This window comes from Eleutherodactylus coqui, chromosome 1, assembly GCF_035609145.1.
Source record: "Eleutherodactylus coqui strain aEleCoq1 chromosome 1, aEleCoq1.hap1, whole genome shotgun sequence".
Taxonomy (NCBI): Eukaryota; Metazoa; Chordata; class Amphibia; order Anura; family Eleutherodactylidae; genus Eleutherodactylus; species Eleutherodactylus coqui.
Window position 1 is genome coordinate 300,196,742 of NC_089837.1, and position 16,771 is coordinate 300,213,512.

Genomic DNA, 16,771 nt, shown 5'->3' on the forward strand with positions numbered 1-16,771 from the left:
TGATAGTAATCCACACGACTGATTAGAATTCTCTGTGTGAATAGACAAGCGACTCTGGCAGAAATCACATCCACATTCAAGGCTAAAGGTCCCACATGCATATCAAAAAGATTGCTGCAGCATTCTTTAACTTCCATGGGATATGGGAGCAGAGAACTCACAAAAGTACCTCTATTAACACTATGACTCCGAACACAGCTCCTCACCTGGGCTTCTGAGGTTGCTAACTGGACCCCAGTAGATTGTCAACATGCAATATCGTTGATGAGTCCAGTACCAATTGGTTTGGGCAGATAGTAGGGTTTTTAGAATCATAGAATGGTAGAGTTGGAAGGGACCTCCACGGTCATCTGGTCCAACCCCCTGCTCAGTGCAGGATTCACTAAATCATCCCAGACAGATAATGTCCAGCCTTTGTTTGAAGACTTCCATTGAAGGAGAACTCACCATCTTGCGTGGTAACATGTTCCACTCATTGATCACCCTCACTGTCAAAAAGTTTTTCTCCAATATCTAATCTGTGCCGCCTCTCTTTCAGTTTCATCCCATTGCTGCTAGTCTTCCCTTGTTCAAATGAGAATAGGGCTGGTCCCTCTGTACTATGACAGCCCTTCAGATATTTGTAGACAACTATTAGGTCTCCTATCAGCCTTTTTATTTGTAAGTAAAACATTCCCAAATCCTTTAACCGTTCCTCATAAGTCATTATTTGCAGACCACCCACCATTCTGGTAGCTCCTCTCTGAACTTCTTCCAAAGGTTCATGAACAGGTTCATATACAGTGAATTCCCAATGAAGCTGTGGACCCCAGTTGTCAACAAGGCACCATGCAGACTGGTGGTGATTCCATACTGGTGTGGGGTGTGTTCTCATGGCATGCGTTGGGTCCACTGGTCATCCTAAACACGTCATTGACTGATGCCCACTATGTTTCCCTTATTGGTGACCATTTGCTACCCTTCATAGACTTCATGTTCCCCAACAATTATGAGATATACCAACAAGATAATGCAATGTACAATCAGGCCCAAGTTGTCTAGAACGGGTTTGAGGAGCATTCTGGAAAGTTTCTACAAGTAGTGTGACTTGCACTTTCATCTTACAAGAGACCAATCGAGAATTTATGGGATGTGGTGGTGAGGTCTATTTGCACCCAAAATCCTGCACTTACAAATACCATGAAGTTGTGGGTGGCTGCCCAGATGGTATGGCTCAACTTCCCTCCAGAAGACTTCCATCCATTTGTGGAATCAATGCCATAATGAGTTGCTACACTTTGCCAGGCTAGAGGGTGGTTGTCCTACAAGATATTAGTTCCTGTCCAATGACGTATGGCATGTCAGTGTATAAAACTGTTGTAAAACACAGCAATAACTATATGTTTTTACATGTATTTTTACTACCGTATATAGTAATGGTTTTCTTTTGTGCTTTGTGTTAGTGTACTCTAAGGCCATTCTCATACATGCGTTCAGTTAAACACGTTCGAAACTGCGGCATTTTACTGTGATTCCGAGCAACGTTTTTAAACGCATTGGAATAGTGTTTTACAGCCCTTTCTAACACACCTCATCATTGTGAAGGGTGATGAAGTGCATTAAAAAAAAGCTAAAATGTGTGAAAATAGAAAAGACAGTGCTTGAAAATTAGTGGCCTGTGAGACCCTATTGAAATGAATAAGACCATTTATTAGTGCAGGGCTTGGGGGCTTCCGTAAAAAGTGACCAGTGTGAGAGTGGCCCAAAAGGCCCTGTGGCATATTTTTGCCTATGTGTTGTGACTACACACAGGGTTATATTTTCCATGTTTCATCTTGCTTCTTTTTCTATTTTGTTGTTTATTATCGTTCCATAATACTAACAACTGAGTTTTATGAATAAAATAATGACATCCAGGGAGACTAGTTTTTTGTGAGTGTAATCACACAGTGTAAGTCATTAAAAAATACATAGCAGAGGTTGCATTAGTTCATCCTCTAATTTATTGAGCTTTTATTTATTATTACATTGTTAAATGATGCACAAATAAGACGCACAAACTTTAATATGACATTTATTTCACATAATTCATAAAATTTTTTACAACTTTCTTTTCCAGCATGTAATAATTAACAAGCCATATTTACATTATTTAGTTGAGTTTTTATAAATTAAAGCTTGAGAAAAAGAAATATACACCTCAAACATTCTTTATACAAGTATTGTTCCCTGATATGAAGTTTAAAGTCATTCATTACAAGACTAAATCTGTATTTCCTGATTTGACTTCCATGAATATATATATAGAGAGAGAGAGAGCGAGCACAAAATACATTGATTGTCACCAGGAAAACTATGACATGAGATTATTAATACTGAGACAAAATCTATTTAAAATAACTTTATCCACAGCTGTGTATGTCTATCTGTACTGTACAGGCTTGAGCAATGAGAAAGGTTGACTGACGCTAGTCTAGATCTGTGAAAAAATATTTTGCCATATTTCTAGTCACCTTCTGCGTACTTGAATTATTATCCTATTTGTACAAGGAAAGTTTACCACACATATTTGTGTTGTAGATATAAAGAGATTTAATGAGGGCATCTTAGGATATGATCTATAATGCTACAGCATATTCCTGTACAGGCAATGGTGATTTATTTGCCACAAGGCTACTATAAGAGAAAATAGTTGACCAGTTGAACTAGTTAACCATTAATTCAAGGGCCATATTCATGTCTTTCTATATATTCAGACTATCCTTACATTGTTTGTCATCACAGCTGTGTGATTTGCAGTAGACACAGTTCTGGATGCTTAGGCTGGGTTCACACGGGGCAGAATTGCTGCGGAATTTCTGTGCAGACTCTCTGCACGGAAATTCCGGCGGCAATCTTAAACCCGAACCTAAGCAGCAAAGTGGACGAGATTTGCAAAAATCTCATGCGCACACTGCGGACAAGCCGTTGTGGCCAAGCCACGATGAAACTGACATGCAGTGTGGAGCTCAAAGCTACCGCATGTCAATTGTATCGCTGTTTCCACTGTGGGCTTTCTCCTTTCTATGGAGATGGATGGCCACAGTGGAATACAGGCGGCAAAGCCGCTTCAAAGCCCGCACCGAATGGCACGGATTTTGAAGCTGCCATTCTGCTGCAGGGAAATCTCGTAGAATTTCTGTGCGGTCCCATCCATTTCTGGGTCATCCAAATGTAGCGTAAATGCTGCAGATTTTTATCATCCATTTTGCCAGCGCAAAATCTGCAACATTTTACAGTACAAGCAATGTGGGTGAGATTTCAATAAACCTTATCCACACATTCACTGAGGATTGGCCACCACCACACATGGACATACCATTAGTATACTCTGGATAGGAGTTAAAATGCTAAACCTTGAAAAGTGGTACAACTACTATTGGGTTCCCAGATCTCAATTCTTTTAACTCTTTCCTTTCCAGAGCACACCGCTTAGTGCTCAAGACATCTTGAAACACTTTGGTCAATACATTTTCTACTTGAAATATCTGTACTGTTTTTTTTACAACGTTGCTTCATTGTCCCTCTAATGGAAACAAGATGGCTATATGCACTATAATGATATGCTTGTACACCATGCATAGATTTAGATGTACTGTACAATAAATAATGCTAGTAATTGCCTCAAAAAATACAAGCAGTTATGATTGAAATAGTAGGCACTTTGTTTACAGCATACTGTACACCTTCCAATACAATGATATCTGTCACACAACTATTGTATTTATTTTACAACTTTTTACTGCCCTTAATAAATGGTCCTTAATATCTTTCTCACTTCATTGTGTTTATAGGTGATGCAGGAATAGTCAGCTTACCTCAGCCAGTGCGCAGAAATTAAAATCTCCAGGGTAATCAATAAAAAGATTGAAAAACAACATTGTAGCAAATAAAATGTGTTCTTTTTTTCATATCCAATTTTAAAATCTTCATCATCCATGAAGCAGCCTGCAAATGTATGTATGTAGAGATGGCATGTATAAACTTCTATGAGGCCTCAATGTAACTACTTATGTCACTGATTAATAACATGGATAGTAAGTTTAAAAAAACCCCAAAGTGTTCATTTAGTATAGACTCTGCACAAATCAGACAGAAAAAAAATTGTGGCATGCCCTATTGAATGCTTTATTACAGATTCATTCTCCCCAGGACGCAGCATATGACAGCACATGGAATGCTTTTGGCTCTATAATATAAGTTTGCAGGGTCTCTGGGTGCCTCCATTCAGCCACTGGTGGCTCTGCCATGTACACAAGATCTAAGATTCCAATTAGAGATGAGCGAGCATACTCGCTAAGGACAATTACTCGAGCATTGTCCATAGCAAGTACCTGCCTGCTCGGAAGAAAAGATTCAGGTGTTGGCGGGGGGCGGGGAGGAATGAAGGGGAGATCTCTCTCTCCCTCTCTCCCCCCCCCCCCCCCCGCTCCCACCTGCTCACTTCTGCAACTCACCACTCACCTGCACCCGAATCTTTTCTTCCGAGCGGGGTGATACTCGCTATGGACAATGCTCGCTCGAGTAATTGTCCTTAGCGAGTATGCTCGCTCATCTCTAGTTCTAATCTAAGCTCCACCATTAGGTTAGAATTAGCCTCTACAAAAGGAAGTAATAGAAACTAAATCTGATCTGTCATTGTGGGTTATTAAAATATAGGTTTATCCTACCAGCACCAAATAAATAAAATGGTTGTGAATATATAATGCAATTTAAGAAACAATGTAAAATGAATCCTTAAAAAATATGAATCCCTATATACAAACGCATAAATAAAAAACTAGTACATCTTTTCAAAATAATGCATATTAAAAGGAAGCAAAAATAGTGCAAAGCCAATATTTTAAAGAAAATATTTTAATAGTCCTTTGAAATAAAGCTAACCATATATATTAATATTGACACGTTTCTTGTGCCAAATATGCTATGATATGTATGGTGTTACTGTACCTATACCCAAAGTCAAGATCACAACTACAGTGTATTGACAATGAAAAGTGTGACATACGAGAGTCCTACATTGGACTAGACCACATTTACAGTCCTTACAGGAATTGTAAGGTTAATATATAAAACAATACAGGTTAGAATAATGAGCTTCTTGCTTGGCTTACATAAAATCCTGCATTGATCACTTGTGGCATAATGCATTGTTGCATAGGACAACAAAAGGAAAGAAACTGGTGGAAATTTAAGTGTTGCACCCGATAAAGATGCAGAAAACTTATGCAACTTGGATCCAAGTATGAAGGGTATTGGATAATTAAAAATTGGATGAAGTATGTGTATCAGTATGCATATTATGGGTCTCTTTGTTATGCAAAATGCTACATTTTTTAGTTTATAAGTTGTAAAGTGTGCTTTGTATACAGGTTATTTTTTTATCCACAGAATGTCAGTGACCAGGTATGCCAAATCGGAGAGTTTGAACTTTCGTCCACCTAAATGTTTGACTTTGTGAAAGGTCGGATAATTGGTATGTTTGAAATGGGGGCATCATGTCATGAAATCTGCCAAAGGACTGGCTGTAAAGCAATGTTAGTACAGAGAGTGGTTATTCAGTGGACACTGGAAATCTCCAGTACTGGCAGACATGGCACACGTAGAAGAAAAATGCCATATGACGACCGCCAAATTTTGCAGATGGCAGTTACTGATAGATAAGTGACTGCAGCATAGATTTGGACAGTGGTTGGCGTCAGAGTCACCCCACTAACAATTGTAAACCAATTCCCTGAAGCTGGATTATATTCTTGGACCCCCATGCACTGTGTTCTGTTAACCCTATTTTGCTGCCAGCAACGATTAACCTGGGGTACTGCCACATGAAACTGAACACATGAATTGAGAACATTTGTGTTTAATGATAAGTTCCAATTCTCTGTGGGGAAAAGTTTTGAAGATAGCGCCCGCCCAGCTGTGATTTCAGAGCATGACAGAGTTCCAATCCCTGGAGTCATGGTTTGTGAGGGTTGGGGGGGCAATCGTTTATGGCAGCAGGACTGAGTTGGTGGTTGTTGAAGGCATAATGACTGCTCACTAGTATGGGGACAGAGTGATACACCCTGTTGTCATACCCTTCATGACCACTAACCAGAATGGTGTCTTCCAACAGGATAATGCCTGTTCACATACTGCAGCCATCACAAGACATGCCTTGCAAGGTATCAGGATCATGGATTGTCCCACGTGATTCCCAGATGTATCCCCAATAGAGCATGTCTGGGACACCATAGGTAGGTGCATTACATCACATGGCCACTTACCAAAAACTGTACAACTGATTGCACAAGCCAGGCAGGCATGGAGAGACCCCAACAAGATATCCAAACACTTACTGATTCAATGATTGCAAGGATCCAAGAATGTATAGGTGCTAATGGTGGGCACACTTCTTACTGAAACCTATACCGAATAGTAATTAACTTTGTCTGATTCATTCCAATTTGCTATAATTTGTTCTGGGTATTACTCTGCATGTATCTACCATGTTTCATAACATTCCACCAATTCCCTCTGGGTGTAACACTTTCAATTTCCACCAGTGTATATATAAACAACATAGAAAAGTGAGAAAAAAAAGCGAAAAACTGGCAACGCAGATTTGGTTCAATTGACCCTAAATGAATCACCTAATCATTTGACTTTTTAGCTGTCTATAATCTCTGTGTGAGAAAGAAGTATGAATACTTGTCCCTCAGGCAAAGTTCTCACCCACCAAATGTAGAAAAACTTAGACATTTATAATTGCTGTGTTTTATGAGGGTCCGCTCAAAACAATTCACTATTGTTATATAATTTGATCCTTTTCTGTGTAGCGATTTTCATTTGTGTTCAGGACTTTACAAGATCCATTACATTTATACAACACATACTATCACGGAATACATTAATGGTGACAACCAGCCCCTTTTTCATGAAGCTACTTAGATGGTTGTCGCAGCCCCATCTCTGTATCTAGCATCACCATATGCAGTAATAGTACGTATTGTGTATATAGCTAAATGATTTCTACACCCACATTTTTTCATCAGCTTCAAGGCCTTTTAAAAAGAGAATTCATCCAAAAAGTGGACTTTACGTCAATAAATCTATGTATTACTAGTAGTTTAGGCAGACTGGCTCAGGTAGCTGAGGAAATATCTAAAAGGTACAATGGGAAGGTTAAAAACTTGTTCTGAAAGAGAACTAACTGAGTATGAAAATAGAAATGTCTTTAATTGATAAGTTTTAAATATAATGGTTTTTTTTTACATTTGACTCCTGTGGTTTGATCTGTATTCGTGAAATCTCACCTAAACATCTTTACATTACACATTTTCCTCTTTTCTACTTTTCCTTATGTAGCAATTTCAATTGCTATAGTTTTATAGTAATCTCTACTTTATTTAATTTTCACATATATTCCTCAGTTTTTAACAGAATACGCCCCAATACACAGACACAAGGAACCCTTCTGAAGAGGTTCTCATTGGATTTCATTCGAGCTCTAACGTGTTAAATCCTTCATCTTCACAAGTGATGTAGTTTTCTTGTTGAGATGATAATGCTCAAACAGTGATTGGTCTTTCTAGAAGTAAAACAAGGTCTACTTTTGCAGACGTATCTAGTAGATATTGTAGCCTGTAATATATCTGTGTGTGTATTCTGCTGTAATGAGTACCTTTTAATCCGTCTATATATTGGCCAGTCTTTCCTAAAGATTTTATAGCATCATTTGGAATTATATAACATCAGTCTTCATATTTTGAAAATCTTAGTATGGCCTCCAGACTACTTCATCAATTCTACTGCTTGTTAGACTGGTGGGAGAATTACTATGACTTCCATCTGCATCAACTCCATCATTCTGGTTGGTCAAGTTGTGGTTCATCAAGTTGTTTCCTGCTGTCACACTAGTACAAGAAGATAGCATTCTTGAAGGAGAACGTTCACCTGCAACCATAGAGAACTGATATGATCCAGAAGATGTGCCATAGTATAAATGATATGGAGATGCATTGCTTTGGAATGGTCCACTTTGATTTTGAGATGATCCAGGATATGGAGGTGGAAGGTAAGTGGGATGGAAACGTGTGGCAGTAGGCATACCTGTCACACTAATTCCTCCAATTCCAGTTGTCGAGGGAGATGCAGTATAGGAAAAGGCAGAGGACATAGCACCAGAGTAATGTACGCGCGTATCTGGAAATCTGGACTCTGTGAGAGATGGTAAAGTGGGAAAGGTGCGCTCAAACTGTCGAGGGTCTGGGAATGGACTTAGATCTGTTGCTAAAATGATAAAGAAAAATAATCATTAGTTTCAATGAAATATTAACACTTTTAAAGTAAAACTATAGGACAAGATATCTTTATCATAACAGTGCTTTGGTTACTATAGGATACATTTGACTTTTCTCTGCATTAGCTTTACGTTTAGAAGACCTGTTGTCTGTATGGAGCTTTTAGGTAGAGTTGGACAGCTGGCTTTTTAAATGTTTAGAAAGCAAGCATTTAGTATTTGCCGCTTGTCAATATAACATTAAGAAATCTAAACTTTGAAGCACAACCTAGGGTATGGTACAGAGAGGTGATCAATTATAATATCATACTGACACAACTTGCTACCAGTCAGTGGTATCAGTGTCAACTCAGAACGTTATAGTTCTACTACATGTGGGGGTGCATATTCAGAAGCAAAGCAAAAAGCTTGTGGGTCCCAGATCATAGGTAATGTTATTTAAAATGCATGTATGTTCCCATATTATTGTATATCAGAATTTTCTTTAATTAGTTCACATCCAAGGGCAAGATGTAAGGAAAAGGATTTATTTAGAAGCGGAAGCCAATGTGTAGCAGTTTAGTAGACAACGATGTAAAACATGTAAGTACATTCAGAGGCGTAACTTGAAGCTCCCGGGCCCCGATGCAAAACTTGTAACAGGGCCCCCAACTATAATGCTTTACCTATAGTACTGGGTTCCCTAAATGGAGAAGAGAGGCCTTATGGGCCCCCTAAGGCTACTGGGCCCGGGTGCAACCGCATCCCCTGCATCCTCTATAGTTATGCCCCTGAGTACATTATTACTGTGACTACTAATTGTAGAAGCAATTTTACAACTATACTTTTCTCCCATTGATAAGTGGATAAGTGTATGTAAAAATAGATCCAGCACTCATATTACAGAAAAATAGTAACAGTAACTTGTAGGCAGTTAACTTACTTCTGAGGGAGGTCTCATTGGCCTTGAGACCCCCCCAAAAGACAAATATGGAACAGGCAAAGGTATTATTTGATGCCTTTAATTAGTGCAAAGCAGGGTAGTACAGAGTGGGTATACAAAGATACAGGTAACAGGATGGTATGCAACGCATTTCAAGATTTCAGTGCCCCTTTCTCAAGCATAAGGAAAATGCCCCCTTAATTGCACAGTGGGAACCTTGCTCACTTCATTCTGTGACTTTCCATTTCATACTTAAAGAGACGATATAGCTGACGTGATGCATGTGTAGGTGCATATTGTATTTTTGTATATTTAGCCTTGCCCGCTCCTAAATTGTCCCATGTAGTACAGCCTGCTGGCTGGAGAATTGAATTGCACTTTCATTTTGCCAATCAAAATATTTCAAGGATATGTTTATTTTCTTCTCAAAATCACACCAGCTGCTTCACCAAGTGAATGAGCCCATTTATTCTTAAGAATTTGACCATTGTAAGACTGAGCCCAGGGACCAAGAACTTCTAAATCTGACCTGATCTATGTAGGAAATGTCAATGTTTTGGATTAGGGGAGCAGCAAGGTGTGGTATGTATATAAATTAGAAGCCATATAGAGGTCACCGTTTCTGATTAATAGTGTCCATGTTATTAGCTTTTGGTACATTAATAATGCTGAAAATAAATCTAATATGCTTGCTTTCCACATGAAGGTTGGCCTTGCACACAGTACTTAATTTGAGGCAAGTGGAATGTATCTCAGGTAGATGTCACATTTCCAGTCAATGCATATGACTTTTATTTTTCCCTGTAAAGGTCATGTTGAGTCATGCAATCCTATGGAGGCATCTGTCATATGATCTCTGATTTCATTTTACAGCCCTAAAGAGCCCTAAGATATTACGCCTAGTGCCCAGAATCTCACATTACAGAGATCCCCACATTCAATTGTTTCTGTGTGCTCTGCCTCTGCTAGTAACCCATGGTGCACACTTATCTTCAGGGTCAACCAAAACTTCTTTGAATGAGTCACATTTTGATGCTCTTTGATTCTTCTCTTTCATAATACATATTAAACATTATGGTTTGGGGAACCGGGGGTTATTTAGTGAGTGTAGATGTACTCTCTAGCATCCTTTTGTAGGGACATCTTCCAGCTCTTTGGTAATAAAGTCCATTTGCATTTTAAGCATATTATTCATATTTAGAAAGTAATCTGAGCTCATCAATGGGATAAGAGCCTCTAATGTCTGGAGGTTGCATTGCATATTATCCACACAAGTAAATGTACATCTCCTAGCATTTTTGAGTAGCATTTTTAGCTAAGGAGTAGTAATTTGCAGCAATAGAAATTAACTATATATAGGCATACATGGTGTTAAAAGCTCATTATCCATGCAAGAAAACATTATTATAACTTCTAAAAATGCTTCTCTGCATAAATAGTGATTTTAGGAAACCTATGTTACATAATATACTGAATGTAAGGAAGTGATGTTGTGTGACTAAGAAATGTGTGAAGTCATATGTGACTATGCCCTAAAATGAAGGCACAGAAGAGCAGTTGCCCCTATAAGTTAAGTGTTAACCCCCACAAGTTAGTAGTGACTCCTCTCTTCTTGCACACTATAGTAATGCTAATAGTTCTACTGTTAAAGTGACCCTCCAGACCTGGAAAACTAAAGATGGCCAAACCGCTGTGCATAGTTTGCAACAGTAGTCTAAGACACTACATGCTGCTCTGACTGGTCAGCACTGCCCAAGTGGACAGCAATGGTTAATTAAAGCAGGTGTAGTGGCTTGGACTAATGATGCAAACTAATACCCAATATGCATCAGGCAGTCAGAGAAGCTGGTGTGGCCATCTTTGTTTCTCCAGGCCAGGAGGGTCACTTTAATCTATTAGTGATGATCTTAAGTCCCGTCTTCAATCCTCCATGGGCCATGAGGCAGTGTGTGTAATGCCAATCATCCTCCTCTATCTCCCCTACCCTGGTTTCACCTACTGTGACATGGTGGAGTAGGACAGACAGGGGAGGATGATTGGTGATATACATACTGCTGCATGGTGTGCAGAGGATGGAAGGACTAAATGTGCATACTCATACTATCATCATACTATTTGTACTATGTGCACACCCATTTTGAAATCTTCAAATAATCTATGTCAAACTACGTTGTCCAAAACGCATAGCCAGCACCTTTCTCTTGATATGTTCGCAGCTCAGCCAATTCATAAATCCAGCCTCCACAATGTGATCGCTGTGATTGGTTCTTCAAATACTGTGTCTCAGCCAATCACTGCAGCGCTCAAAGAATCACTCACAGCCATTACTTTCTGGAGGCGAGATTTATGAATCCCATAACCACAAAGTGATCTTGTATGAGTCGTCGAGAACTGCTAAACTGAGCCTGCTAGGTAATGTATTCCTATTTTTTTAATGTAATGTTATTATTTTCAAGGTAAGGCTTATATTTCAAGTCTTCATGAAAATCTTGAAAAATCAGGCTAGGGCTTATTTTAAAGGTAGGTCGTATTTCAAAGTATAATGGAAATATGAGTGTGAACAAAGTATGAATAGTATAATTTATACTATTCATACTATGTGTATACATCCAGTTCCCAGTATTTTTTTGCAAGATAACAATGCACCATGGTCAGGACACTGCCAACCACATTGACAAACTCAGCACATGTCTGACAACTCTAGATTAGCAGCGTCCCCCTACCGTGCCAGTGTAATAGCCCCACAGCACTGCCCAGTTCCATCCCATGAATCAGAGACTGCAGTCATAAACCATGCCCATCTGTGAGCAGTGGCTCCCAAGCTATCCAATCCTAGTGCCTGCTATAAGGTGCCCTCCCTCTGTTAGTTAAGAACTCCTCTGCTGTCAGCACCCAGATGGGCCATTCAGCTGCAGTACTAGCAGAGACTCATGCGTAGAAATTCACCAGGGTGCTTTCAAATTGATGCCTGTACAGGTGTTATTGCAACCTTTGCTCATGCCTACATTTGCATCTACAGCACAACTTGCATACAGTATCTTTTCCAGAGAACTATGAAAATGGTCACTGTCACATACAGGATGATAAAATGGAATATAGCAGAACTTTGAAATGTTTCTAAAGTACCATTAATAAGCGCTATCATTTTTTGTGTAATATAAATATCCAGCACTGTTCCATTTAAAGTATAAGCTTTAAATTGACTCTAATGTACTAACATTACATAACAGGAAAATCTAAAGCAAAAAGAGTTAAATAATATCTCAATATTCTAATAATGTCGGATGCTGGTAGACTTATTATAACTATTTATTTACTGTAGAATTTCAAGCCTCCACAGTAAAGACAACTTGCAGAATTTCTGTTCCCTCATTCCGCTGGATTTTAACCAAACCCCAGACTTGCTTTTCTGTGGTTCTACAGTGCTTTGCCGAATAGCTAGATATATGGAAGTCATTAACAATTTAACTGCTTGTGACTTTAAGAGAGGACTGTACCCACATACACAGTGACACATAATTGTTCCAGCACATACCTATTAAATGGTTATTGCTGGATTGCTTAAAGTATATATATATATATATATATATATATATGCAGTATGATACATAATAACATCATAGATGCCCAGAAAATAACTCACGCTTTCCCCCCATAAACTGTTCTCTCTAAGTTGTTTGCTCTGGAGATGCTGATACCTGCAATTTGGCATAGCTGCTATTGGTTATTGACCTTATTACAATGTTATTTTAACTCTTCTCATTCCAAATGACACAGTTTAGAGGAAAGAGTGCTGCCAAGATTCTTTATCATAACAACAATGTATAAATTCAATACATAGAGGTATTTGAAGACATAGGCTATGCTTTTATCTGAGTATATGCTGTATGTAAAAGTCTATTAAATTCCCAAAGTAAATATGGACTAGGCCATAGTATTATGCTAACATTCTGGAAATTTCCAACTTGTGCTGTCATTAGATATTGGTCCTAAAATAATGGTGTATATTGTGTCTCTCATAGTTAGATTCTTGTGGGGAACTGGAAATTCCAATGCTTGCTACTAGATGTCAGCGCCAATTACGGTAAGGCAGCTGTATAATGTTCAGGCCAACTGTATCCTAAAAGGACAAGTTTTTACTAAAATCAACTTGTGAAAAACATTTAAATTAGATGTAGCTCTACAGAACAGTCATGTATGTAAAGAATATAGAGGGGGAAATTCTTGCCTTTAGTATTTGTTTGAAGTACTCAATTCCCTTTTAATCCTAAAGCATATAAACTACAATAAAGCACAGGCCATACTTGCGCAGACATGGCTCAAATAAGTGAGTTGTTTTCTCTCCTTAAGGGCTCCTGCACACTGGTGAGAGCTATATTGGGATGTGATTAACCACCCGATATCGCTCTCACAATCTTTTGGAAGCCCTGGATGTGAGACGTTTTCACAGGGAAACAGCCTCCCATCCCTGCAGGGCTGAAGGAATTTCCTGCTGTGGCTGTCACAGCCACGGCAGGAGGTAGTGATCTTCTCCCATTGATTTCAATTGGGCCAGTGGCAGCAACACTAGCCCAATGAAATTAATGGGAGAGGATGAGGTTTTTTGGGGGGGGGGAGGGGGGGGGGGCTTTAAATATAAGCCCTACCCCGAAAATAATCCATAGCTGTAGAAAAAAAAAAAAAATAAATAATACATCACCTTAAAAGCACTATCATCTCCGGCGCGTCTTCTAGCAGGTCCCTGGAACTCTTCTTCAGCTTTGTGGCTGGGGATTGAAAAATCCCCGCCTCCTGAAAGCGCTGCCTCTGATTGGCAGATTGCCTCATCCTGCAGAACCCCTAAACGCGCTGCACAGCACGCCTGCATCTACCTGTCAACTTTACGTGTTAAAGTTTGTGAATGTATATCACTTGGAAAAAATAAATCCTGCCATTAGAAGATTTGAGGCAATCCTCCATTTTTTTCTGAGAAAGCCTTCACCTGGTTCTGCCATATGACGTTTTAGGGGGATCTCGAGGACAGGGACCTCCCACAGAAGTAAGTCACTTTGCACAAGTGCCTTTTTATCTTGGTTCCTATGAGTGTGGATTCATTGTTTTCCTTCATATGCATTGCTTTTTCCCTGGACTGCGGACATGGTCTGGAGCTCCTTCCTTGGCGACTCTCCAACTATCATGGATGTACTTAGTACATAGGATACCAAAACACTTTTTGGGCCTTTGGGACGTTTCCTTGACTTGCGGTTCGCTTATCATTTAGGCGAAACCGCAAGCCCTTGGTGAGTCCTCTCTCTTGTTTTCTATTGTGTCTTTACATTTACCTTGAGTGCTGCCCTTAAATATTGTTTTTAACAGTCATTTCTATTCCTGGTTTAAAAACTGAAGAGACCCTCAAGAAATATGGATGCTATAAGTAATGTCTAATCTGCATATTTTTCTGTGTGTTTCAAATACTAATATATGATATGGACTCCATTTACTAGACAATGAATTACTGTACTGTGCTCTGAATATTCTTATACACACAATGATCTGACTAAACTTTATCCACATACTAAAGCTCATGCTGGGTATGTAGGCAACAATCTGATCATTGAATGATGCTTAACAATTATAGCAACAGTACAATGATCCTTCAAGTTGTAATCCTCAGAATACAGTATTTTCAACATACAACCGTCTATTCCCAGGCCATTGTAACTTGAAACCAGATTCAACATACAGCGCCACAAACAGTCCAGATCTGTGACTTGTGCACCTTGCTGGAAAATCCCGACAATCAGAATGAACATTTTATTGATAAAATACTTGTAAGTACAGTGCGGTACTATATGTTTTGCACTCTCCTTTACCTGTCTTTGGAAAAGCTGATCTTTTGGAAATCTGATGAGGGCGGGTCCATGTTATTTTCTTGGTGCACTCTCTGTTCTGTACAAGACCCTGAAGAAGCTCCTGTCCTGTACTTACAAAGTGATTCATATTTTCCAGCAGCTCTTTCTGACTTATATGTAAGAACTTGATTTTTCTTAATTTTTTTATCTTCCTTTTGTATTACTTTTGGCTCATATTTTGGAAGCTACAGAACCAATTACAGTTTTCCATAGAGTTATGGTTTCAACATACAATAATTGCAACATACAGTGGTCGTCCTGGAACCAATTAATAGTGCAGATTGATGGACTAATTTAAATTGTATATTAAATATTTGAGAATATGATTGTTATTAAGCAAATAGCTCTTTTTGGTAATTTTTATATAAAAACACAACAGGACTATCGGTATTTTATATTTCCTGAAATTGTGCTGAGTTCCCCTCTGCAAGTTATGTATTGCCATCTACAATGTCTGCAAGTAGGACACAAATTGGCTAAAAACTTCTCTATTGCTTACAGTTTGGTTGTCAAGAAAGCCAGGGTTGGGGTAGGAATAAGAAATGACCTTTTTACTATAATACAATGTTTTAATATCACGTAGCACAAAAACACTATTTAAGCAGACCCGCCTTTTACGGACTTCAAGAAGAGGTCTCGAAGACTTCAAATGTATCCTCAGAGTGTATATGTTAATAAATAAACAATGTTTTTTGATCCAGAGCACGTGTCTTCATCAAGTGAATAGTCCAATATTCTGCATAGCCTTGACTGAAGAAGCATACAGAGTCACAGATGGACTGACGGATTGCCTGGAACATGCCCTCTTCTGATATCATGTATGGCACATGACGTGCCCTGCTGGTATGTACTTTATGAAATATGTTGGATTACTATACATAGTATTGTGGAAATTACATGCTGGATAAATACTTGAGTGTATAGCAGTATGTTCAGCAGAGTAGGGGGAACATATAAGTACATTTCTAGAACCTATATACACAGGGTATTTTAACATTTTCTGAAATCTTCTTCAGATACAATTCCACCAATGAACTTCAAACTTTAAGAGATCCTGTCACTGGCTATGAGCACCATAAACTAAGGTACAGTGCTCATAGGGCAGGTTCCCAGGAGCCAAGGGAGGCATTTTTATACTTACCCGCCTCCCACGTTGTCAGGCCCAAAAGTGAGCATGGACCTTGCATTTAGCATGTGTAGACCGCGCTATTGGACTTTGCACGCTGTATGTGCACGCTTCTGTTGATCTTTATGAAAGTGCATGCGCATAGCCTGCTTTGAGTTTGATAACAAGGTCTGCGCGCTAAATACGTGTACCGCATACCAACTTCCGGGGCTGACAGTGTGGGCACTGGGAGACGCGTAAATATAAAAAATACCTCCTTGGGCTGCCGATTATGGTGCTCATAGCTGATAACAGGTTCCCTTTAAGCTTCTGTTTGTCCCTTAGAAATTTATGTACTACTTCCTATTCCTTGTTTTTCTCACCTTTTACAATATATACCTTCTACACCTTTTTTCCCCTTGCCTTTAACCAAATGTTATTTTTAACATTTCTGTTGTTTTATTAACTCCTATCTAGATCATGCCAACTAATCTTTCTTTGCACAGTATTTACTCTTTAAAAAATTAGGTAAATCTCTAAAGCGTCATCTAAAG

At 38.9% G+C, this 16,771-nt stretch overlaps 1 protein-coding gene across 1 annotated transcript in view; it reads right to left on the reverse strand.

Annotated features, from left to right (window-relative positions):
* Positions 1–2,037: 2,037 nt before the first annotated feature.
* Positions 2,038–16,771, reverse strand: part of RUNX3 (RUNX family transcription factor 3) — a 148,672-nt gene continuing 133,938 nt past the window's right edge. Inside the window, exon 7 of the mRNA XM_066574668.1 lies at positions 2,038–8,289. Within this exon, the coding sequence (XP_066430765.1) occupies positions 7,775–8,289 (515 nt within the window). The 3' untranslated portion in view covers positions 2,038–7,774. The remainder of the gene's footprint in view (positions 8,290–16,771) is intronic.